This window comes from Ciconia boyciana, chromosome 16 (genome assembly GCF_034638445.1).
Source record: "Ciconia boyciana chromosome 16, ASM3463844v1, whole genome shotgun sequence".
NCBI classification, from domain to species: Eukaryota; Metazoa; Chordata; class Aves; order Ciconiiformes; family Ciconiidae; genus Ciconia; species Ciconia boyciana.
Genome location: NC_132949.1, coordinates 3,644,989 through 3,671,843, shown reverse-complemented (window position 1 = coordinate 3,671,843; position 26,855 = coordinate 3,644,989). Strand labels below are relative to the sequence as shown.

General features: G+C 38.4%; 1 protein-coding gene across 5 annotated transcripts in view; it reads left to right on the top strand.

The window, feature by feature from the left end:
• The first annotated feature begins 5,329 nt into the window (after positions 1-5,329).
• CEP112 (centrosomal protein 112) overlaps positions 5,330-26,855 on the top strand; it is a 174,827-nt gene continuing 153,301 nt past the window's right edge. For 2 of the 5 annotated variants that reach the window (XM_072880867.1, XM_072880870.1), the window contains exons 1-7: positions 5,330-5,580; positions 6,630-6,750; positions 7,726-7,916; positions 8,702-8,868; positions 9,489-9,527; positions 16,384-16,480; positions 18,931-19,005. In XM_072880867.1, coding sequence (XP_072736968.1) covers positions 6,651-6,750; positions 7,726-7,916; positions 8,702-8,868; positions 9,489-9,527; positions 16,384-16,480; positions 18,931-19,005 — 669 coding nt within the window. In that variant the 5' untranslated portion in view covers positions 5,330-5,580; positions 6,630-6,650. Of the gene's footprint in view, positions 5,581-6,612; positions 6,751-7,725; positions 7,917-8,701; positions 8,869-9,488; positions 9,528-16,383; positions 16,481-18,930; positions 19,006-26,855 lie in introns of those variants that run through there. The other 3 variants (XM_072880868.1, XM_072880869.1, XM_072880871.1) reach the window with 3 other exon arrangements.

Genomic DNA, 26,855 nt, shown 5'->3' with positions numbered 1-26,855 from the left:
ATCAGAGAAGTCATACAGTACTAAATCTCTGCCTTACTGAGACAAAACATTATATGTGAGAGGAAAACTCAGGTTCTGTGAGTGTAAATTTCCAGGCTAACTCCAGACTATCTGTGAACACAGTCTCAGCTGTTTTCCCAAACACCATCCCTACCAGCCTCTTTCACAAGCTACGACACATTATTTCAGCCATTAACTTCCATTCTCTTTTCTCTGCCTTCTTCAAAATCCCTGCAATACTGCTTCTCTTTCCGTATTTCCAACATTTATGCAATTGTAAATGACTTTCTCAATAGCAGTCCCTTTACAATAAAGTAATTTTCAGCCAATAGTGTCTTCTTATTTAATATTACCTAATCATCAATCTAACCCTTTAGCTCTTAACTGATTTATACAGAAAGGCCTTCATCATTAGCTGCATTCTGATTCCATTACTGTTCCCCTGTGATAGGAAGTGGACCTTTAATTATAGATAGACAGAGGGTCATCAGACAAGGATTTTCCAAAATTTACGTAAGGAGAAAGACTGAGATTTCCAAATGAGTTTAGAAGCCAAGTGCCCAACCATGGTTTAAATGTCTGTCGTGATTTAACCCCAGCTGGCAACTAAGCACCACACAGCCACTTGCTCACTCCCCCATGGTGGGATGGGGGAGAGAATCAGAAGAGTAAAAGTGAGAAAACTCATGGGTTGAGGTAAAGACAGGTTAATAAGTAAAGCAAAAGCTGCGCATGCAAGCAAAGCAAAGCAAGGAGTTCATTCACTCCTTCCTGTGGGCAGGCAGGTGTTCAGCCATCTCCAGGAAAGCAGGGCTCCATCAGGCATAACAGTGACTTGGGAACTCTTCAACATCACTCCAAACATCCCCCCCCCTTCCTTCTTCTTCCCCAGCTTTATATACTGAGCATGACGCCATATGGTATGGAATAGCCCTTTGGGCAGCTGGGGTCAGCTGTCCCGGCTGTGCTCCCTCCCAGCTTCTTCTGCACCTGGCAGAGCATGGGAAGCTGAAAAGTCCTTGATCAGTGTAAACACCACTTAGCAACAACCAAAACAGCTCTGTGTTATCAACCCTGTTTCCAGCACAAATCCAAAACATAGCCCCATACTAGCTACTATAAAGAAAATTAACTCTATCCCAGCCAAAACCAGCACAATGTCAATAGCAATATCAATAGATAAAGGGTTCTTTTACACTTTAAAAAAAATTTGCTAAAGTAAGACTATTCATCTTTTTGAGATTCTAACTTCACCTGAAACTGTTGTTTTAAACAACTGTTAATTTTTACCACTGTTTCACTATTATGCAATGTAACTGATTCCTTTTTAAAGAAAAAGAGAATTGTACACCATTGAGCAATAGTAATGATTTCTGGTCATTAAGTAGCTTTGAAGTAACCTGTACTTTAAATTTGATTATGATACAGGTAGTTCACTGGTATGATCCAGTCTGGCAAGTTTTGAGCTTATGTCTGTATTTCCATTGAGAAAAAATAAGTATAACTTCAACATACTAGGAAGTGATAGAGTAATATTTGTTGTACACTTATAATAAATTGTCATGAGTCATATGTGGTTCCCTCTGAAGTATAAAAGCTTTCTCTGTGATTAAAAGCAGAAGTAAGTTACACAGTAAGCAAGCTACTGTAGACCTCTTTAAAAGGACTGTTTAACATTAAGATCAAACTACTTGTAAGATGCTGCAGCTACCATTAAAAAACTCTGAACATACTCTAATTATCTTTTTTTTTTTGAAGGCTGCACATGAATATTTTAATAGTATGACTGATATAATTTGTTCTTATACTTCCTATTTTTAAGGAGAGATTGAGGCAGCTATTATTAAGTATTTAATACTTTGTACTCATCAGCAATTTAATTCTCTAATGTAGAGATAGACAGACAAATTCACGCTTGCAACCGAAGAGGGTATTTCGTTGGTACAGTGTGCACTGTGTCTTGATTCCTAACATGCCTAACTGGGATCTTTGAATGACGTTTGACTTACAGGCCAAGGTATTCATAACTACTTTTAACACACACATAGATCAGCTGGCAGGACCCTATCTGTTTGGAAATCTAGTCTAAATGTGGTGTGGATACATCTCTGGGATCGGGATGTTCAGGACGATAGCTGAGATACCAAACATGGTTTAATATTAACTTGTCTTTCATAGCAAAACACTGTGAAGTTGGTGTAAGTAAAGCATTGACTGCCACAGAAACGCTACTTTTCCCTGAAATGATTTGTATTTTGCAAAAAACAGTTGCCCCAGGAGCATTCAGATTTTTCTAAGCAAATTTTCCCAGTTCTACTTACCCATGCAGCAGGATAACAGCTGATCATGTCAGCTGGCCCTGCCTCCTAGCTGGATATGCAGTATTTGAGTATTTTAAAGAATCACCCTTAGGAGCCAATGTTCATATGGTGCATCAGTTCAAATGCTGAATTTATTATCTAGTCTCCTGAAGCAAGAAGAGGGAGAAAAAATCTGTGACCTGGTAAGAGTTGGAAGTGGTGAGGAGTTTGTGAATCACAACTTTTCAGACATGAAAGGTTTGCTTAAAAGGTCTGAAAAATAATGTATTGCAACTAGAGGTGTTCCAAAGGCTGGTATGAGTGAGTGAAACCTGCCTTTTTTTTTTTAAAGATGTTTGAAAGAATGCCTTAAGCTGTGCTCATGTTACGTGTGGCAACCTGCTGAGACGGTTACAGAGATAAGAGAACATGGTAAAATGAGATGGGAAAAAAAAGTACTGAATGTGTTTTACTTAAATGAAGACATTTTAACAATTCAAATTGGGAGTTTGTTCTGTATTCTCGTTGGGATATTTATGTGTTCTACAATCGTGTATCTATAGTGATTTCCTCTGGAGGGTCAGTGCACATCAGTACACATCATGTCCAGGCTGCAGCTTTGGCTGGAGACAAGACCTTGGTCACTTCTTGAATCTCTAGTTTTTCTTTCTTTTTGGACAGAAGTTATGCAATTGTCAAACCAATGCAGGTAGGCTTCAACCTCCCTGGCCACCCTGCTCTGCATTGGTGAGCAGACCCAGAAACCGGCTCTGTTCTCTCAGGAAATTTGTCCTGGAGTACTGGTTCCAATTTCATTGTTTCTGCTCTGCCTCCTGTTCTTTTTCACCATATACCAGCAAATTCAGTTTTTCAAAGCATTTTGTGATGAGCACAAAAGAGATATATTCAAATCTGAAGGTACAGTGTGCAGGTACGAATCAATGCACAACAACATATAAAAAAGTTGGCTTAGAAATTCCAACCCGTTTCGACTGCCAAAAAGCAGATTTGCAAAGCTAGACAGAAATGCAAACCTCACCGTATCACCTGTCCAACATGCTGACATGCTGCCCTTGAAAAACCTGCCTGGAAAGAGTCATGTTCTTAAGTGCATTCAGCCTTCCATATTCTACCGACTAACAAAACTGTTGTCTGTCTCCTGTGATTTGGACTGACTTGGACAAATTGGTTTCATAATGATTACAAAATTCCTGTAACAAATCTGGGTATCTGAAATGGTGATTCAGAGGTGAAAAGTTTGGCAGGTACAGCTCTTTGAGCAAGTCAGCCATCCAGGAGTCTTACTGTGTTGCAAGAAGCTTCCACTATTTTAAAACAGATTAAAAGTAGTCATATCTTCAAAAACATATTAAATGACAATTATTTTAAATTTGGAATTTGAAGATAATAAATAATCTTTATAATCTACTCGAGATTCTACCATGGATTAAATACTCCATCACTGATTTTTGCACTGCTTCTATGCAAATGTTGGTTTAAGGAGCTATGTGCAACTTGAGTAGGCAAGCAGTGTAGCTATCACAGCTATCACCAAATGAGCCCTAACGCAGAATCATTTCTGCTCTAGATCAGCTGAGAAATCAAAGAAAACAGCCAATTTTCTGCCGTACATTTAAGAAATTCTTGTTTGATGCATATGTGCATGTGAATCAAGCTTAGAAGAGTTGAACACTTTACTTGTTTGCGATAAAAACACTTTAGATGCTATACACTCAGTAAGGTCAATGACAGATTTTGGGGAAAGAGAAATAATTAACTGAATCAAAGAGGTCAGACGTTTTATTTGGGATCATACATACACACTATGATTTCATTGACTCAGGAAGAGGCTGAAGAGCTGAAAGGACTGGGAGATTTCTCTATTTCTTCTGGATTAATCGATGGTTTTCTTGACATGGCTACAAAACAACAAGTGCAACCTATGTCTTTTGTGTAGAAATGTCAGGCGTGCACTTTTAAATTTTTCTATTCCACAACACCACCTCCTATTTTCTCCCCTTGGGATAGGACATAAGCAACCCATGAAACATGAGCAACACTGAGCATATTAAATGTTTTAAAGTGAACTCAAAATCACTCTATTATCTACAAGGATATTCTTGAAGAAATTTTACTTAAAAATACTCAGAAACTGTGGCTAAAATTGGCTCTGCAATTATTCAGCCTGCACCTGCAATTTCAGTCTCTTTTTATCCGCTCATGTTTCTGACACCCACTATGAAGCTACAAAAACATTGCTCACACTCAAAGGCTACTTCTGATTATCGACCTTTAATTTCACAGTGGCAAATATTTTTCACTAAGCTTTGAGTGGAAGCATTTTTTTCCCCCAAATACTGATCATAATGAAGATATAAAGAGATATAGCCAATATCCAACTAGCAGCAACTGACACAAAGAAACACATCCCAAACAACGCAGAGTTCTCTCCCACTGCTTCTGCACCTTCACTTGTCTTGTCCCGGCTCTCCTGCGGGGCCGAAGCACCGGGTCTGTCCCCGGCGTAAGGAGGAGCTGAGCCAACCTCTCGACATGTCTGCCATCTCCCACTTCTCCCTCGGTGCTCCCTCAGGCTCTGCTGGGCCCTCTTGGCTCTTAATGTGCATGCATGACTGAGTGTATAAATACATAGTTATCTACGTACACATACGTATTTTGGGGGGAAGAGCGTTGGGCATAGCGACGATTGCACGGCTCAGGGTAGCGGGCCCGGCTGGGACAGCCGCTGCCGGCGGTGTGCGAGGTGCCGTTAATCCCTTCGGACGGTGATTAACGATGACAGGCAGCGACTGTGTTTCTGCGGTACAACAGGACCACCTCCAGTGCACAGCTTTACTCTCTCAAGCCCAAAGTTTTTTCCGTAGCGGCTTCTGGGCACGAGCAACTCCCCAGACTCAGCCGCTCGCCCCACACCCCTCAGAGCTCTCCTCATGAGCGGCGCCACTGCGACCCCTCCCCCCCGCCTCAGGCTTCCCGCCCCGAGGCCGCCACCAGGGCCGGGCCGGGCCGGGCCTGGCCGTCCCCAGCCGCGTCGCCCGGCAACCCGCGGGCGGCCCGCGGAAACGGAAACGCGCGGGGCCGGCAGCCGGCGGGGGCCGCCGGGAGCGGGGGTGGGGTCGGTTTGAACCGTTGGCCGCTCGGCCGGGCCGGCTCTGCGCGGGGCGGCCTTTCCCCCGCTGAGGGGGGCCGGGACCCGCCGGCCTGGCTCGGGCCCCCCCCCCCCCCCTCGGAGCTGGGCCTGGGAGCTGCGGAGAGCGAGGTAAAGAGGGCGGCGTGTCCCGGGGGCAGTGAGGGGAGCGGGGCGGCCTCCCCTGCGGGAGAGGGGCTGGGGTGCCGGGTGAAGCTCGCTGGGGGGTGCCCCGCCGGGGTGCGGGGCCTGGGGTCGGTTTGTGGCATCAAATCCCGCGAACTTCGTCACGGCAGCGGGCGGGAACGAGGTTGGGGTCTTTCGCTGTGGTAAATCGCTGCGGTAAATCGCTGCAAATCGGCTCCGAGCAGATGCGGGGCTCCTAGCAAGCGGCTTGCTAAAGCACCTGAAGGAAAGGAAGTATGAAAGCGCTCATTGTCGCCCTGCGGGGAAGGCGGCTGAAGCTCGGAGCCGGGCGGTGAGGGCCCCGCTGCTCGGGGAGAGATGCTGCGGGTGGGGCGGGGGCTGGTGCGGCCGGGCCGCGGCGTGGGACCGGCCTTGGGGGTCTAACGGGGTTTGTCTGCAGGGGAAGGTCCCAAGGGCTGCAGCAGGCTGTCTGTTGTGTTCAGCTTAAGTTGGCAAAGAAACGTGCTAATTGCAAGTTCAAATGTACCAGAAAGATGCATACTCCAGCTGGGAAGTCGCTGGCAGATGACGTTGGATAAAGAGTTCTTGTTTGGCTGTCTTTTCAATACTCCTTCGTTAAAAAACAGTTCTGACATTTGTTGGTTCTGTTACCTTTAACTCATAGGTCTATTTGCTGTTTTTCCTCCTTTTTTCCCTCTTTACCTCCCCCCCCCACAATTCTAAGGAAGAAAAACTTATGAATGCGGCTATGATATTCATTTAAGTGTTTTATACACATTGTGTGTAATTAAATACCTTTTTGTGTGGCTGACTGTTTATTTTCAAATCTAAACAAGCACATTCTTGTAGATTACATTGAATATCTGTTGTTTGCAAAGAATCACTCTTATTTTTGTGTTTATTTGAACACAATAATATATTTAGTTTTATTTTCTGTATTGTTCCAAAGCATGTCTTTGCATAGCCTAAAATGAACAGAGACTAGTGTTTAGTGGTATTTGATCTTTTCTACTTCAGTGTGAATAATTTTGCAGGTTACTTTGTGTTCTTTCAAAATGAATGGTGAAGAGGAAATATGGGAGAAACTAGATGCAGAATTTGATCACTGCGTGGTGGATATGAAGCCTCATGTTCTAAAACTACAGCATAGGTCAGGTAAATATGGTAAAACGTGCATCTAGAGAAACGCTAATAACAAAATTCTAGGTTACTGGTAATTATTATGTGTACTTATATTGGTTTCTTTAACCAGATGCTTAATGTCTGATGTTACAAGGCACTATTTTGAAGGGTTTTCTACCACTTGAAAAGTTAGATTTTTTTTTTTTAGGTACCTGTTGCTATTGTTTGAGCTTATGTGTCTTGGTGATGTAAATGTGCTTTTGCATAAATGCATTACCTTCTCTATTTTTAAAAAGTTCATTCAGTAGAAACTAAAAGCTTCTAAAAGGCGTTGGTTTTGAGATTGCACTTAAAAAATTGCAAATTTTTTTTGGAGATAAGGTTTTTAAAATTTGGCTTAGGAATGTGTAACAATATAAACATCAATTAATAAATGAGATTTTATAAATCTGATGATTGGAACAACCTGGTTATTATTAAAAGCATGAACCTTATAGATTAAGGCCTTGCTTTGTAAACGTTTAATCAAATGAATAGTTTAATCATCTGGTAGCAAAGCTTGTGTAACCGCTATAGGTTTTTAAAACAAATGAAGATTTATTGTCTATTTAAAATATTGATGCTCATGCAAGCTGTAGGTTGTAGTTAAAGGCAGCTCTTGCAGTGAGTTCAGAATTCCTGGTGGCTTAAGTGTTCTATACTTATTAGAGATTGATTCCGAACATGCTATTTCTAGAAGTCATGTAAACTTCTCATGAACATGAAGTTATAGAAAATAGTTTTGGATGACATCAATTTGAACTATTGTCAAAGGCCTATGTCTAATCTCGGTATTTAACCATTTTTTTCACTTGGTTCGGTCATTTGGGTTTTTCGTTTGTTTTGCTTTAAACTTTTGGATAGAAGGGAAACATCTACAAAACTGGTGATCAGGAATGGCTTCTGTTATTTCTACGTGTTTGATTTGCTCTGAAAATGTATAGTGATTATGTGTATCTATATTTTTAGAACGACAAAGATGTGCACTGTGGATTAAAAAATTATGCGAACCCTCAGGAGCAGGCACAGGAATAGTGGGAAGGAAGAATCGGAACCTATATGCAAAACTTTTGCTCCACATGCTAAAGCGAGGTGTGCTGGAAGGTCCTTTTACACACAAACCAGAACCAGGAATACTGAAAACTTTACCTTCATACATGGTGGGTGTAACTTCTTTATAAGACAAACTTGCTTAAATATATTCTGAAAATACTTTTAAGTCTTTGATTTGTCATAAATTTGAAAACCAATTCTGAATGAATTGAGTGGAATTGCATGTGGAAAATACCGGTGTTTATGTTGCGTATCTTGTAATTGGTGTCGGAAAAATCTTTCAATGTGCAAAACCTTTTATGAGACCTGTGTTTTCTTCAAAATTCAGGTTCTAAGAAGGCTTATAAAAATAGGTGTACTGAAGGAACAGAAAGATAATTTTTGTCTAATTCTTTGAAAGGATATAGCAAAGGACTGTTGAGGCTATATTTTGTCTTAATCAGCAGATAGTTCTTTTAAAAGGAAAAATGTGCTTCAATGAGGTGACTTTACTAGTCTGCCATTCTGGCTTTTGCTACGCACTCCAGTGATTTAAACTCTATGAAAGAAAAGATAACAGTATTTCACGTAGATACTGTTAAGCTTGCAGTTTGTTTTCTGAAGACCTGAATATACTGTGTCAATCATTGGCATCAGCTTTAGTGAGATAACGGTCCTAATTTATGTTAAAATTACCCATACTGAAAGAAGTAAAGTATTGGAAAACATTTTCGCCATTGCCTGTTGTACTAATTTCCGTGGGTTGGGAAGGTAATATTTGCACACCTCCTTGACCTCATTGGAAAAATAATTTTTATACTGCAGCTATTCCTGCAAGAAATGACATTAACAGTGTAAAGAATATATTTGTGTAAATATTCTAGTGTTGATTTTGCATTTATTTTAATTATAGTCAATTTATTTTGATGAACCAAATTCAACAAGAGTTCGGAGTAGTAGCCCAGACTGCTTACCTGACTGGGTAATGGGAGAACTAGGAAACAGTGAATCTAAGCATGAGGAATCATGGAAGATATCTTCTAAAGAGGAGTCATCTTTAGCAACACCGCTTACATATGGGTAAGATTTCTATATTTGCTTTATTCAGTATTTGATTCATATTTAATAGATGTTTGATTTGATGAGCTCTGTATGTTTGAATTTATATGTGTGAATTTATTATACTTCCTCATGGGCTCATCTTGAATATAGTATTTCTACTTTATATACAGAAACTCTGGTAATAGCTTCTAACTTAGTGATAACTTTTATACTTTTCTGTTATCACATTCCTCCATTATGTCGTCTTCTCTGGCTTCTGTTAAGTCTTCTTCCATGTCCCATAGCTCTATCCTCTTTCCCTTCCTCTTGTTCTCCTTCCCCTTTAAGTTACAGACACTTAGCATGGAAAATCAATAGGCCAGACTAATAGTTTGAGAAATTTAGCATCAACGGAAGAGAGGGCTTTATAGTGATTTGGACTGGTGGTTACCGTGAGGTACTCATGACTTGCACAAAGAGCCTGTTTGCTAACATAGAAGTAATCACGGTCCACTTTTTTGCACCATTACCTCTCTTCATGTTAATACTCTTTGTAGACTTGGTAACATACTCTATAGACTTCAAAAGTAGGTAATAGCTGTTGTTCTGACATTCTAAGTATCTGTCAAATAAGCTGGTACTCTGGTTATGTTTTTCAGACCTCAGATATTACGGTGGCAAAGCACAGTGGTCACAAGGCAAGAGACAGAATTCATACAAAATTACTTAACTGGGAGAGGGAAGCACAGACAAATGTGGACAGGCAGTAAGGAAGAAGTGATGTGGTAAAATACTGTATAGATGCAGAAGACTTTCAGGCCAGATTTTTCTTAAAATAGATCAAAACAGTTGCTGTCCCCTTGGAGTTCTTGTACAGTCCTGTTTTCTGCAAGCTGATGTATGGAAACTGGAAAGTGATATTAACTAATGAGGCTGAGGTGGATTAATCTTCACTATTTCTATACAGTTCACAATAAAAGGAACATACAGTAAGCAAGTGACAAAAATGTGGGGAGAGTAAATGTATAATATTAAAAAGTTGTAGTCTAAGATCATAATGCTGAAAGGAGCTTTTATATCAAATAGTTTTTAATGGCTTTTTTCTGTAGAGACTAGAAATATAAACAAGCATACAGATGGTACATTTAAAGGATGTTCTATCATTGTTGCTCGCAGGTCTTTTAGAGGAAACAGAATAGCGGCTCCCTGCAGATAAGCAAGTTTTGCTGTTCTGTGACAAAGGACGAGAAGTTAGATGCGTACAAAGAAAGAGGATTTGATCCATCTTTTTGCAAGCATGATAGTTCTTATTAAACACTTACCTGTTTGTCTTGCGTTTCATCATGGCTTCTTTATGAAATAGAAAGATTTCTTTATTTCCCATAAGCTTCATGAATCTTGGATTACAGAAGGTCAGACTGGACCAGCTATACTTGTTAAAACTTATGAGGCTAAAAATCAGAGCTGCTGCCTGTGGGATACTCTGCCGTGTTGTTTTGTTCTCCTGTGTGGGGAGGATTGTTTGCGATGACTTCATCCTTGTCTGAACAATCTCTCTCCAAGTTTGATTTAAAATGTTTTGATTTATATCATGCTGTCTACTACAAATACATGCTTTGTTGGTGACTAGCACCCCCTATGCCTAGATCCTGTATGTTTGTCATTAGGAGAACACAAAAATTTCTGCTGTACAGCTGCAAATAAGCAATACTGAATCCTGAGTATCTGCAGCGGTGTCTCGTTATGGCAATCTTTTGGCCAGTCTCTTTTTGTGGGTTTGCAGGAGCCAGTAAGCTTACGCTGTATCCTTAGTTCCAATCAGTTGGGTATCGAGCTGTTTACAGAGCAGGTAAAGGGATGAAATGTATCTGCTTATTAAGGCTTGTTTTCCTGTTGGCTTAGAAAAATGTCGCTGTGGTATTGAAGGTGCGCCAAGCTGGTCAGTTGGACACTGTTGAAAATCATAGGCTTTTTCTGTGTCCTATTTTTGGGGTATCTTAGGTAAATTTTATTTTAATCTACATTCTGTTCTTAAATATTTACTTTCTTTCTAGTTTTTCTTATGCAGTGCAACTTTGCACTGATTATCAAGATCTATGTTCCTTTTTTTTATGTGGCTGCATTTCAGTCATGGATGGAATTGCCTCTTGTTTGCTCATTTTGAACTTTAGTTAATGTTTAAACTCTCTGAAATCCTTGGTGAAAAAAGCACTTGTAGAGGCAGGGCGTGCATATTATTCAAAACTCAGTAAGGTCTGTACAAGAGGAAGTAAGTGTTTGCTCTGCTTCTATATGAAACTTCTTCTTTGGTTTCATTGCATTATAAATATGCTCTCAGGTTTTGTTTCAGAAGTCTAATGCTTTTTTAATGTGTTCACTTATTTTCCATAAGTGGTTCTCATGACCTGTTAATTTTTTTTAGACACACTGATGTTCATGCTATATATCACAGTGCTGAGTCTTGCATTTTTTAATTTTTCAGCTGTGATTGGGATAGATGACAGATAAGCTTTCTTGCAAGTTACATCATATTGATATTGAGCATCTTGAAACTTTTCCTCATGTATCCATTAACTATGTGTAATTCTAACAGTCATTTAAAAAGTTGCTCTTAGGACTGATGCATCTCCTCTTTCTGAGTCCTACCATGTTAATACTAAGGGGTCTTCCAGTCGCTTACACTCAAATGCTCTGATATGAACCTGTGGTTTTGATAGCAGACTTGTGGTTTAAGAAACAGGTGGAGAATGGAGAGATTGCCAGCAGTGTTACCGTATTACTGCTTTAGGCTTGGTGATACAGAGAACCGTTGGGTAGAGCTGTCCAAATAGAATCATAGAATCATTAAGGTTGGAAAAGACCTCTAAGATGATCTAGTCCAACCATCAACCCAACACCTCCATGCTTACCGAACCGTGTCCTGAAGTGCCACATCTACATGTTCTTTGAACTCCTCCAGGGATGGTGACTCCACCACCTCTCTAGGCAGCCTGTTCCAATACTTGACCACCCTTTCAGTAAAGAAATTTTTCCTAATATCCAATCTAAGCCTCTCCTGATGCAACTTGAGGCCATTTCCTCTTGTCCTATCGCTACTTACTTGGGAGAAGAGACCGACCCCCACCTCACTACAACCTCCTTTCAGGTCGTTGTGGAGAGCGATAAGGTCTCCCCTCAGCCTCTGCTTCTCCAGGCTAAACAACCCCAGGTCCCTCAGCCACTCCTCATAAGACTTGTGCTCCAGACCCTTCCCCAGCTTCGTTGCCCTTCTCTGGACACGCTCCAGCACCTCAATGTTGTTCTTGTAGTGAGGGGCCCAAAACTGAACACAGTATTTGAGGTGCGGCCTCACCAGTGCCAAGTACAGGGGCATGATCGCTTCCCTAGTCCAGCTGGCCACGCTATTTCTTTTACCAGGCAGGATGATATTGGCCTTCTTGGCCTCCTGGGCTCACTGCCGGCTCATGTTCAGCTGGATGTCGACCAATACCCCCAGGTCCTTTTCTGCCGGGCAGCTTTCCAGCCCGTCTTCCCCAAGTCTGTAGCGTTGTATGGGGTTGTTGTGACCCAAGTGCAGGACCCGACACTTGGCCTTGTTAAACCTCATACAATTGACCTCGGCCCATCGATCCAGCCTGTCCAAATACTCTCAATTAAAAAAAATAGGTTTGACCTTATGAAAACAAGGAATGTATTATGCTTTAGAAATGCTTTTTGAGACCTCAGCTAAATCTGTGTTAGATGACGTTATGCCACATCAAGATACTTGGCACAGATCTGATCAGATTGTCTCGGTTGCTTGGAGTAGCACCATCATGATAAAGTATCACTCTGGGTATTAGAAGCAATAAAGCAATATCAGCACAACTCTCCACTATTAGGCCTGATCTAGCATATTGATATCGCTACAAAGCCATATTTGCGGCATAACAATACACCTAATTCCTCTGAATTCCTTACTTGTACCATCAGCTGGGGCATTATCTGTGTGGGACGAGGCAGCATACTCCTCCCTCTGCATCCAGCTTGTCCCTGTTCGAGGAAGACTGAGGCACAGTTCTGCCTACTCCCTCCCTTGTATTCTTTGCCATATTTTTTTCTCTTTGCTATTTGGATTATAGTAGAATATTGGAACTCTGACCCCTTTTCTCATTCAGTATCTGAACCTAAGGGTCAGCTTGGTCTCACAAAGTTCCCTGAGATGTGGGTGGGGTAGTGAAGCTTTATTTAATTTACTTTTTCTTTTTTGTCCTGTGGGACTGTAGCAATACCTGTATTAGTGATCGACAGATGGTTCCCAGGGCTCTGGTGAGTTCCCTGGAGACCTGTATTGCATATTATTTCATGCCAGGAGAAGCAAGTAAGTGTGATGGAGTAAGTTCCTGGTTTAAAGAAATCTGGAAGTGAAACTTAGCTGTAGAGGCATGGCTCTGCTAATGGATACTCATACCAAGAATGGAGCTCTGTCTAAGGAAATCTGAATTTATGTGTTGGCAATTAGAAATTTTGATAGCTCTGTAGACTACATAAATTAATCTTCATAGCAATGCGAAACTTATGTTGAATGCCTGAGTTCTGCAGGAAAAAATACTGAAGGTAAATGTTCAGCTGTTATGTTTTGTAGAAATGGCTTATTTAATACTTATTTACATGTGTCTATATTAAGATGTTAGCTATACTCAATATATAGATCCTGTCTTTCTTTGTATTTACAGTTTTGAATGAGCTATCAGTACAAGTAAAGATGTAAAGTATTAAGTATTTCTGGAATCTGTAGTTTGTAGAGAGAGCCAGCAGATGGTGATATTGTATAATACATTGTACTTGTCCCTCTACGTGGGATGTGTATTAGGAAAACTGTATCCATAGGCATGGAATATGCGTAGTTGGATGAAAATTTTGCATTCCAACCATGACTCAGTTCTTACAGATAGACTACAACATTTTCTCAGGGCAAAATAGATAATGTCCGTGAGAAATGTTTGAGTAGTTTTTTGATGTTTATTTATCTCAAGAGTCCCTCCTTTAAGGGAACCAAACAAACGGAGAAGTTCTTTTCATAGTTATTTTCATCTTGCAATACACATACTTCTATGTATGAAGGTTTGGGCTTTTCTATAAGAAGTTGTTTATCTGGCTAAATAAAAAGTAGGTAGACAAACCTGACTTGCAAACTAGGGTGTATATGAATAAGACCAAGCCAGCTGGTGCTAGAAAGGTGCATCTGTATTTTGGAACATGAGAGAATTGGTTTTATGAATGTGTAATTCGGTTTGACCAGAAACCTGGTCTTTCTGACCCCATAGGAAAATTCTACTCTATATTTATAGATTATGCCTGAAAAACATTGTTAAAGGTTAGTGTGTAGCTGTGCTGTACCAGGAAGAACCAGTGAGTTTCCCTTACTTTGTTCCTAGTAGGAAATTATTTACTCATCTCCTTTATCAGCAGCAAATTACTTCCTTCTCCCATGCTAGCTCACTGTTTTGGCTGAAGCAGGAGGTCACAGGGCTGGTGTCAAGACTCTGACCATTCTCCACTCACCTGCCATGGGAGGAAAAAGAAATAATCTTGTGACTTCTGGAGCCTGATTTATATTAACAGAAGGCTGGAAAAGGGAGTGAACGGGTAGTATATGCTTGATATGAGCAAAATTGCAGTCCATCCTTAACGGTCTTTTCAAATTCCGTTTATAGAATCAAGTAAAGCAACTTCCTTTTCAGTTCCTCTTCAAAATAGCAAATATAGAATGAAGAATATATCTAGACTTTTTTTCCCATTTTGTCCATTTAAAAATATTACAGGTAACTTGGGTTGGTTTGAATATTTATTGATATTCCTTAATCTCTTAATAATAGAGGCATGAATTCTGTTTTCTCTCATTTTAAACAATTGGAACTTTAATTGTTGGGTAACCTGGATATTGTTCAGAAAAGAAGTCTGATAAAAGTGCAGATTTACTGACAGGCAAAGATTTGTCTCCTTTTAATGAAAGATAATTTTGAGTCAAATGAAATCTTGGTAAGAAATGCATGGTTTGGAATGCTAGAGACAGTAATTGTATTATTATATTTCTTTTGATCTTTCTGACCTCTAAGACTTTGCTTATCTAAACTATTTACTGCTTTGTAATTGTTATTTTGCATCCATGTACGTTGTTGGTATTTATTGGTGCTGGAAGGGAAGGTATGCTCCCAGTTGTTATATTTCACTGTTCCCTGCTGTTTTGATGAAAGCTGGGGCGGTGTGCTTCATGAACAGTTTGTCTGTGTTTGTCTTCCTAGAAGTGACTAGTTTACATTGTACATCCAACAGTTGTCTTTCTGTTCATAAACACTTAATTTGTCTCAGTGTCTTTTTGGCATAACTTACTGTCTAATTTGCTGCCGTATGGAAAGAATGAAAGGTATTTTAATGGTCTGACTTGATTTTAAAACAATATAGCTAGTCATAGGAAGGTGAGTGGACTAACAGGAGTTTTTAATTACTTTAATACATGTGGATTTGACATTGGACTATATACTGAAGGGTGTTTTGCTACTGTTTTGGATCTTTTGCTATATAAACCTATCTAATAAACTCTTATAATTTTTATTTTATTTTGTTCCAGGCTGTTCTTTTCTTTCACTGTTGTATAGTTGACAAAGGTGAAGATAACCTTCACTGATGCACCTGGTCAACAGACCGATCTGCTATTCTTAATTTCCTTTTGTTCAAATGTTTTATTTATGACAAAAGCTTTTCCAAAAAATTCCCTGTCTGCTTTTTTTCCTCTGCTGGACAGAGTACTTGTTCATGCTGTACTTGTATCTTGTCTTGTGGGCCTTTCTTTACCATCCCCCCATATATACCACTTTAGTCCATAAAATAGAGATGAAATGAAATGCAACTAATGCAGTCTTTATGACTTGTTTCTTTGACATGTTACTCTCCACCCTGGCCTTTCGAGTCATTGCTTTTCTCTTGAGCTGTATGTATAGTTCTTGCCCTTGTCTTCTGGTTTGTATATTATAGGAAGATATACCTTGCTCTAACCTCGTATTTTTTTGGTCTTCCCAAAGTCTTCTCCCCTATGGCGCAGCCAACCATCACCTTCATTCCTCTTTCTTCTCTGAGTTGCTGGACTTTATCCTATGCTGTCTCATATGTTTAGCAATTTTGTTTCAAAAACATTCTCTTAGATCAGCCTTCTCAGTTAACTTGGATTTATTCTAAAATCTGTTGGGAGATATTGGGTCACATAGTAACTGAGAAATGCAAAGAACACCTTTTAATGTACGGTGATGTACATGGTATTTCTGGTGGTTTTGTTGGTGTGGGTTTTTTTGGCCGTTGTTTTTTTTAATGGAATGCTTAAGGCTTTTGTTTGCCTTTAACATGCCTTTATTAAGAAAAATTTCCTTTTTTATTCTACTATTTTTGATCTTTACATCTTGACAATTATTTTCTCTTGTGTATTTTAAAATATTTTATTTTAAGATTAACATCCTTTGTGTGCCACAATTGTTGAAAATGAATTATTCTCTTTCTGCTTACTCTTTTTGTTAATAACAGGGAAAGATTCAAGTACAATGAGAAGCCAGCATTAAGATCACATTCTATGAGTCCTCCTCACCGGACAGATGAAGATAACCTAGCCACACCACTGTCTGTAAGATGCTTCTCCTTTTTGTCGTAAAATTTGTTCTAGTTTCAATGAATTGTTTTTATATATCCCCGTGAAGCTGTTATTTCTAATTGCATGAGTCATGATCCCTGTGTACGAGTGCAGACATTTGGGAAGGAGTGATAGGAAAGACTAAAGCTCATCAAAATCTGCCCTCTGCAAGTGAAGGGGAAAAGAATTTCTTGTAGGATGCTCTCAATTCATCCTAATGGTTGACCTCTGTTTAGTGTAGTGTTTAATGTCTGCTGCATTGTTTTCCCTAGGCTTGGTAAACTGACTGTATTGACATCATCTCGTATTTTGCAGTAGTAGATTAAAGAAAGCTGCATAGATGTCTTTGGCTCTGTTTAATGATGGTTGACCTCTGAAAGAGTGAATTTTGGACAGTTTGTTTTATCAAACTTTCCACAACTAGCATTATGGCTGATGGAAGGACACTAAACAGACTTCATGTAAAACACTTTTAGTCCAAAATATTTAATGATATTATATGTATAATTGCAAGCATTTAAACTGAAAATTAATCCTGACAAAAATATGTTATCAACAAGTATGCTGCTTTCCTTCGTGAATGTGTTCTATAGCCTTGTAGCATCTAGTCTTCATTACTGGAGAGGTCTGTCTCCTGTGGGTCCTTCACCGTAGCCAGTGCATCTATAATAGTTCTTGTTCCTCCATGAAACACTGACGTTGCTGTACGTATGTTGTAGGTCTGCCCACACTTACTTTTTGATTGTGTCGGAGGAACGGTTTAGAAAGATTACAGTTGGAAGTGGGCTGTTGACACCTGAGCAATTCATATAGACTGTTCTTACCCTTTACTGGGCGCAATCAAGAACTTAGGAGGACATGAAGTGCAAGCGGGATAACCTGGAAGCTTGCTTCTGAGGTTTATCTTTCTGAGGAAATTTGTGTTCTGCTGTCCATTTGGAATAGACAACTAGCAAGGGGATGCTTTATCGTGGCAGGCTACAAATGGGCTATGGGCAAAAATTGAATGTCTCTGCTCTAGGCTCTGGTTGGTATGAATGTACTTGTAATGTGTGTGTTGATTGTATATATACAAATGTAATTTTAAAAAATGCCATAATTAAAAATAAAAAATAAAAACAGATGTTGGATTTACTAAATTTCTCCTTATTGGTTTCCTGTTTGTTTTACTTGACTTAAAGAAATATTTCTTATGGAACAGTTATTGTAAAGAAAAGGATTTCAGGTTTCCTTCAGTTGAAACCTGGATTTGGGGCTTTAAAGTTTTTTGGGTTTTTTTGTTGTTTTGTTTTGGGGTTGGTGGTTTTTTTTGTTGTTGTTGTTTTTGTTCCTGGCTCTGCCACAGGCTTCCAGGGCAATGTTAGACAAATCACTGCACTTCATTGTTCTTCAGCTCCGTATACTGAATTCTACTGTGATTACAGCTTTAAAAGGGCCTTTAAGTGAAATAATCCTCTCTTGCTTTGCCAAACAGTTTGATGAACGTTTGGCTGGCTGGAACAAATAGTATCTTGTTCTGTTGTCAGTGACGCACAGATGTTCTGGCATAATTCAGGCCCAGGTAGAGGAACAGGGAGTCTTTTAAGAAACATTAAGAACTGCCTCAACTAAGTGTTGATTAACTGAAGTCAAAGCTCCATTCACTGTATGTTCATAATGAATGAGCAGATTTAAAAAAGAGGTGCTTACATGCCAATACACAAACCTCTTGCTAACGAAACTTAATGAGACAAAGTAATTCACGCTTCAATGTTCTGTTTTTCTAAATAGTGTTATATCTCAGTTAAGGAAAATTTTCTGTACCAGCTCCCCTATTTGATACATTAAATACAATCAGTAGTTACTGTTATCCTACCAGAAAAACTTTCTTCTCAAAGACATAGCCTTGAGCAACAATAACTACAGTCCTTACTGAATGCTGGAAATTGTTTCTGCAGAGAGGACCCCGGCCTTGAGCTGGGCAGCAGCTACTCTGTCCTCTGCTTTTGCAGCTCTGCCCCCTATATCCCTGCCTTGCTGGGGTTTCCTTTTTTTTTTTTTTTTTCATTTGGAGGCTGATCAGGTGATCTCTGAATTCTGGATTAGCCCCACAAAAGGTACTGTGGAGATGGATCATTTCTAGAATGTCTGTTGCCTGAAGAATGGATTACTTTGATTTTTGTTTAGTAAACTCACCCTTTGTAAAGGAGGCCGTTGCTTTGGAAATAAGTAAAATAAAGAAAAACATTAAAGTGAGGAGGCAGGCTAATTTATCCTCTGAATTCCTTTCTTAGCACAGTATCTTCCTGTAACTGAGCTGTTTAGATTAAAGCTGTCAGAGGTATCACGACACTATTAGGAAGCGCAGTGTAGGCATGGCCAAGTCAATGAGAAGCTTTTTTTTTTTTTTTAGACTATGTATCTGCCAGCTCTTCTGATATTTTGTTTGACTTTTTATGTTCCAGGACCATCGTCATAAAAAACCCATTTCTTTGGATGACAGTGACCTTGAAGCACGTCTCAATAGTTGGAATCTTGGGGTAAAATAAACAGAGTACATTGCTTACTTATTGACTTGAAATGAAAACTCCTTAGTAACGTAGTCTGCATCTCTGAATTTAGTCAACAAAACTTTATGTAGGAATCAGTCTTTTAGAAATGAATTGATAAAGCTTGGAAAGTTTAATTATGAATACATGTAATCTTGAGAAGAAAACGTTAAAAATGCCTCATTTTTAAGCAATAATAATCTTACTGTATTTAATATAGTTACTGATAAATCAAGCAAAATAATAATACCTGCTGGTCAAAACCACGTGTCTTACTCTGGTAGAAATTTAGGCTGTTTCTTTAACTCAATAACAGTATTTTGTATTTATGCTTGTATAAAGGAAAGAAGAGTTTGGCTTTCTATATTTTTTTTTTAAGGAATACAGTTTGCAAGCCATTAATTCAACTTTTTTTTTTTTTTTTTTCTCCGGAGTTTGCATCCTTTTGGAAGTGTTAGAGGCTTTTCAGTGTGTTAACCTCTTTCCTTCCCTTTTAATAATTAGAATCTTTAGACCAGCTTGGTGGCTCTTACTCATGGAAAGAATAGCATGTCTTTGCAAATTTGCTTTGCTGAGGAAAGAATCTACCTTTGTGGAAGCTTCTGCAGTACTTTGGCCTATGTTCTTGTGTGGCCTTGGCTTTAGAATGCGTTTGTGAATACGGTGCTTTTGCTACAATGCTGAGATTTGTCCTGACTTTGATATATCAAAACTAAAGTATCTGAAGGAGAATCTACTGTGGGGATGGAGTAAGGAGGAGTTCCTTCTTGGACAGCTCGACAGCTTCACAACTAGTATTTATTGGATCTCAGCAAAAATGTAGAATATATCTCCACAACGCTTTCCATGTTTACAGCTAGGAGGATTTTAATCTATATTAAAAATTTTCTTTAGACTCTAAACCACATTTGTAAACACTTCTGTAAAATCAAATCTATTTTCAAGCTATCCTCTTTTCTTAGGATTTGAACGCATCCTCTATATTTCTGGGCTGGTGTAGTGCAAGAGGTAAATACAGTGAGGCAGTAAATATATTTTTATAAGGAGAGATGAAAAATTGCTAGCTAAGGTCGATGTGAATCTGTGTTAATCTTCTTTGATGTTCGCATGTACAAATTTAATATGTGGGGCTTGATCTATGTGTTGTTTCTGAGCAGTTAATCAAATATTTTGGACCTAGACATAGTAGATGAATTTAAATTTTGTTTTAATTTAAGGCTACTGTTATGATAAGACTTCATTCCCTTGGTTGTATTTTCTGTGGTATTAGTCCATGACAATTCTAATGTCATAATGAAGGTCCTTCTCTCTGTAGCTATATGCTGCTGTATTTTTTCTGTTGTGTTGTCTTGTCTTTTTCTAACCCTTTCCCCTGTACCACCAAATCTTTAACCTATTTGATTAGGATTAATATCTTCATAACAATTTAATTTTAAGATCACTTTTATTTTAATAAATAAATTTTGGGGTTTTTTTCTTTTTTTGTCTTTCTCATTTTCTGCTTATTCTCACAGGTTGAAAGCTCACTCAGTTGTGTTTGGGAGAGAGGGCAGCTGAAGTTAGGGATGAGAGCAGCTTCTAATGAAACTTCAGCTTTTCTTTTTTTTTAAAAAGTAGTAATGTATTTTCACATTGTCATTTTAATCAGTTACCAAATAATCCTTATTCTTCCTACACTATTGTCAGTCCAGAGGGATAGGACAGCATTTAAAAATCTTGCCTATTACACTCAATGTTTTGCATTGATGGCTAAGTTCTCTTCAGTAAAAACATAAATGATAGGAGAGAATGTTAACCTTTTTGCATCCTCCTTGGTGTTTCTCTTGCTGTTTTGGTGCCTGTTAGCATTCTAAATGCAAATTGCTTGCTTGCTTTTCTTCTGAGAGAGAAGGAAGTCTTGACCTTGAGACAATCCAGGAGCTGCCCAACTGCTTTCTCCAAACTGAAGGTGGAGATTAGTGAAAATGTTAGTCTGGGTGCACGGTATTGCTCCTTGGAGCTCCTTGTCTTTGTAGAGTAATACAAGATCAATTTCTAGCTCTTCCAGATTTGGACGAATATATTTTTCAGGAATTGTAGTTTTGTAAAGTGGGCAGAGTGGATCTCCAGAAAGCTTTTCAATAGCAGTCAACTCCAATTTGCGAAAGCACTATGCAGGTGTTTGAGACAAATGTGCAAGCAGTCACTTGCAGATTTTGGATATTTGGGCTGTATAAATACCTGGATTATATGAATGGATAGTTGTAATACCTTGAGCTTTTAAAGCTGCTTTAAGGGGGAAACTTGCTCATGGCCATTTTACAAATTGTTCCAATTGATGCTGACAAAGAATCTCTTTATCCAGCATTTTTATATCAGTGTTGATCTGCCTGCTTGCTTATCTCTTTAATTTTATTTGTTTTTTACTTCTTTTTCTAATTGAAATTCCAGTTTGCAATCATGTTGTGTTGATAATGGAGGGTTATTAAACTATGATGATCCTCCAGTGATATGGAAGCTCTCTGGGATAACAAATTGGCTACTGTGACACACAAATCGGTTTTTCAGGTCTCCTCTCCAGGGATGGTAATTAAACAAGTTGCTAGTGAGAGACTTTGATTGCCTGATAAGACTTGTTGGGAGTTACCTGACAAAGAGGATTTGAGGTTGTAAAAGAGAGGTCTGTAAGTGATTGCTGTCGAACAGTGTTTCCCTGCTATGGACTGCGACCTCCAATGGGTTCTTAAAGGGTCAGGAAGTTTTAGGTAGAGTTTCATACTTAAAGAATATGTAATTATTAAAAATGGAAAAAAAATGTTTACTAAATGATGGCAGCACTTCAGAATCTGTAAGGTTTGAGTGTGAGATGTTAGTGCTATTAATTGTAAGCATTTACATTGCCATAGGAGCATCTAGCTATCTTTTAATTGCTAGCCACGTTTGCAGACCATTTGAGAAACTTAGTTTACAAGCAATCCCACCTCAGATACAGAAGACCCTTGACCCAAAAGAATACTTCAGTAGTGGGGGAAAGTTAGGAAAGGAAATACAGAATGGCTTTCACTTTGAACTGCCTAATATAAAGAACAGTTGTTTTTAAAAAGCTTTTCAAAATTTCCTTGGGTTTTTTTTGAGTTTTACTTGTGTGTCAAGGAAGAAGTGGTGAATCAGGGTTGCTGGTCTGGCAAAGAATGTCTGCTTCTGTACACTTTTCTTGCAGTGATGGGGGCAGAGCTGATCCTGGGAATTTTGGACAAGTCCTTATACAAGGATTTTTCTCAGTAAGAATCCTTGAAATTTTAGGAAGCTATTCTTATTTCAAGCAAGTACATATGGAGAATATGCTTTTATTCAAGAATCTGCAAATATCTAGATAGGTGCTCTGCATAAAGGTGAGAAAAGCTTAGCATCTTCCAGCTGCGAGTTGCTGCTAAGCCTTCACTGTTCCAGTATAGGCTTGTCTGGATTATGATGACCAGTTATAAACTGTTAATTTATTTTTACCCTTATCCTTTGGGCTTCTACTTCTTTGATATATTCTAAATTTCTTCTTCTTCAATGGTCATGTATTTTTAAGGTCACATATTGAATGTGTTTTCACTTTTTATTATATGCTTACATCTGTGGCTGAGATTTTTTTAATTATGATTAAAAATGTTGTGAAAAGTTTTGGGAAATAATTTTATTATTTCTCTACTAAGCAGAGAGGTCAAAGCTTAATAGACTGTAATATGGAGGCTTCAGATATATTTGTTGTTAGTAGTAATAACATTTTCTACACAAGACGTAAGACACTTGCATTACTTTGCTAATATTGTTGCTTCTCATGAGTAATAAAAGAATGTTTCCATTTGCCTTGCAGCATTCCTGATTGTCTCTCAATTGTTTTATTGTTCAAGTTCTTTAGATTCTAGTCATGCATGGGTAAATGTTTAAAAGGAAGTTGAGTTTTGATGGTGATAAATTTGCCTTTCATACATGGAATGCTAATATAAGCTAATTTTAAATACATTATAAGAATGTGTTTTTCTTAGCCCTTATCGACTCTTATCTAAACTGATGTGGGGACTATCCTTTATTAAGTGTTCATGCCTTGAAGTTGCATTTGCAATGTAGAAAAGAAGAATTCCTTTTGTATTGCTGTTTGAAGGGAAAAATTTCAGAGCCAGGAATTTAGGCAAATGCAAGTAATCTTTGGTCATGCTGTTACTTTGAACTTTCTGATGATAAAAATCCCTCAGCTATCTTATTTATTTTATTAACAACTGTCAATAAACTTCTACATGTTGTTGCTAACTTAGTACACTTCATAGATGGAACATCCTCACCTTCCCTTTAGTTATGTCTCAAAAAATAATTAAATATTGTGAAATATATGTGGCATCAGGAAAAGAAACTTGCTGGATAACAGAATTAAACTTACTCTTTTTTTTTTTCTTTATTCCTCTTGTAGTTGCTAAGCTTTCTAGATTGTAGACAAACACAATTTTTTGATGTAAAATTTCTGTAAAGGAACAACAATGAATTAAACCACTGCATATTCTTACCTGACCTGCCTATCTATATATGCTTTTCATGATGCTTCTGATACAGTTTCATTTGTCACTGAATTGTAGCCAATTTTAGGTGGGACAAAGCAACTCTTTTAAACACCCCAGGAAATTCAGCACTTCGTTTTAGGTAGAAAGCATACAAAGAGATTGTACCCTGGGGAAATAGCAAAGGGTTTTTTAATCAGGGAGAACATAATTTTTCATCATTGGAATTCAGCCAGGACAAGAATTAACTCTTTAGCTTTTAGCAGAAGTGATGTGAGATCTTCAGTACAAAGAACCTGGACACTCAGGTCTTGCCCAGTATTTATCATGGGAAATGTTATTGCCTAATAAAGGTTTAAGAGGACTTAGACCAAAGAAATTCTGTGGTCAGTGGCTTGCATTATGCTCTCCTTTCTTGGAGAAATTATGTATAACACAGGGTTAAAGTAGATGCAAGCGTAGAGAATTCTTGGGTGGCTACAGCAACAGTGTATGTTATGCCTGTTTTGTGTACTTGGCTCACATCTGCCTGTGTCTTTCCAGTCTAGTTAAGCTCAACTGTTTCTGTACAAACCATTTGATTATCTTTTGTTTGGTTTCTTAGTCTGTCTGCTTACTATAAACATACCTACTGTATATGTTGTGGTGTTGGAGGGCAGCAACACTGTAAAAACTTTCCCACAGTGAACTCCAAGTGGTGTTGTGACTTCAAAAAATAAATTCAACTTCCATGCTGACAAACAATCTTCATGTGCTTTAATGTCCTTCCACTAAGACTGCAGAAGCAGCATTAAAGTGAACTTCCCTACAAATTATGATGTTAGATAAGAATGTCCTTACTCAAATTTCCTGAAGCTACTCAGCAGTTATTTCTGTAGGGAACATGCTGGCTGGCTGCGTTTGTTAGATTAAAGTAAGAACTTAGGGCAAGGTTCAGTTTAGTTGTTTACCGTTTCAAAATCTGAAGTGTTCTTAACTCTTTCATGTGTGTTTTTTCCATCCTTGTTTTGAAAACAGTCACATTTTGTCTTTGAAGAAGCTTAAGGGGGAATGTGCAACAAATGTGGTTTGTTTGGGGTTTTTTTCTGAATCTTAATATATACAACATACCTTCTGACTCCGTTACTGAACTGTAAGAAGCTACAGTTTTGTGTTATTGATGATCAGTATACCTTGATAAATATCTTCCAAAGAACGAAATGTGACTTTGGAAGGGGTAGAATGAAAGCATAACATTAACGTTGTCGTCGTGGTGGTATTTACTGTGCGGAAAGAGTAGAAGCTTTGGTTTCGGGACTATGACAGATACAGAGCCTGTACGCTGTTTTCAGCCTGAGGAGTGAAATGGAGTTGATGTCCTGAGGATGAGTCTTGTGGAAGTACTTAGTGCTCAAAGTTGTGCTTTTTTCTGCGCCGTCCTTGCTTTTGGGGGAAACCATTTCAGCTCGGTTTACTTCTCCTATTAATGCTTCACTCGTGGCTTGCATTGGTAGCTTTAAAATTGTGTACTTCAAAAATGTTTAGTTTTGACCACTTTATATAGACATTGAAAATACTAAAGTTAAAAATAATGGCTAATTTGCCTCAAATTCAGTTTTGGAATCTGTGTCTTTTATGCAGATTTCTGCCATACAGTTTTCAATTTAGGAGAATAAGTACATTTTCATAAAGTAGATTATTTCTGTTAAGTAATGGGAATCTCTTAATGGGGATCTGATAATCCAAAGCCTTCCCAACTCTGGTTTATGAAGACTGAAGTACTAGAAGGTGACCATGTCAGTCCTCACAAATTGAAACATGGTTTGTTGTCTGTTTGACTGCCTAAGAGAATGGTAGAATCCAAAATCTTTTCTACAAAGAAATTCAAAATGCCATTTTTGTTAAGAAGTGGTATTTACAAATTAGAGTTCAATTCTAGTTCAAATAAAGATGTCTTTCATGATGACGTTTATTTGGTTCATACTCTTAAAAAAGCATGTGATTTACTGTTCTTCTCATGACAGTCCTTCAGTTTCATACATATGCATTTTGGTTTGTCTTTGACCTTTTGCTTATTATTTTTAAATTTGCATGTTTCTCATAAATACAAGCTTTTTTCTTTTTTGGGCATTCTTTATTGTGATATTCCCTCTTTAATGTGGTGTAATTTTGAGAACAAGAAGTTTTGCAGAAGACCAGCATGAAAAGAACGAATGTTGAGACATTAAATGTTTACAGATCAGTTTAAGTGGATATAACCCACAACAAGTAACAAAGTGGGAACATTTAACTTCAAAGCACATATGGCTGCTGTTACAAAATCAAAAAATGCAAGACTGAGGCCATACAAAGTATTAGAGACACATTTTTCCTTCTTTCTCATGAACAAGTAGGATATACCTTAGCTTTTTAGATTGGTTTTGAAATGAAGACTGTAAACAGCTTAATTTCATGGTCAGATAAAGTATTTGAATTAATTGTAAATATTTACAATTTTTAGCTTTGAAAAAGCAAAAGTAAAGGGTGATTGTATTCATTTTGCGCGAGAGCGCGAGCTTTTGAAAATAATTAAGCCTTTGAAATTAGGTTCTGCAGCCTTGGCCTTCTCCAGATTCCACCAGGTATTGGTGAAGGCTTTCAGTGTTGTCTGCTGCTCAGTTTTCCGGGGAGCCAGATCAGGGGTCGGCCTTGACCGTTTGGCAAGCCGCCTCCAGTCCTGGGAATCTGTGCGGGTGATGATGAGGCGTGTGGGACGGGTGGGGAAGTAGGCGAAATGGACTACAAGGAAGAGTATAATACTCGTAAAATTAGAGCATTTTAGATAGAAAATACTATTGCCAGGTACAAACGTGTAGGACAAAGAAAATTCTCCTACATTTTCCTGGTTTAGAATTTCTGTACCTTTTATTTCTGACTCTGTCTTGATTCCCGCCTCCCTCTTATCTGTCTTCTGTGGTTAATGCCCCATGTGATGTTCTCACTCCCGTATTCCTCTCCTCACCAACTCCTCTTCTGTGTCCAAAATTAATAATTTTTTTTTTGCAGTAGGTGCATACGGGATTCCTTTATTCACTAATGTCTACCCATGTTTTTTGCATGCCAATCATTATGGCATTAAAAAAAAAAAAAACACACCAAAAAAATCTCAAAATAAAAACAACCCAGGATGCTATATATGAAAGAAAGCTTAATGTATCTGTTTTAGTAAACTCATTGAGAATAAAGAGAAATAGGTTAATTGTTAAATGATTGTTTTTATATACTTTCAGCTATGGTATTAAAATATCAGGTAATACTGTTCATTGAAATTGAATGTATGCTTTAAACCTGCTAATATCTACAACT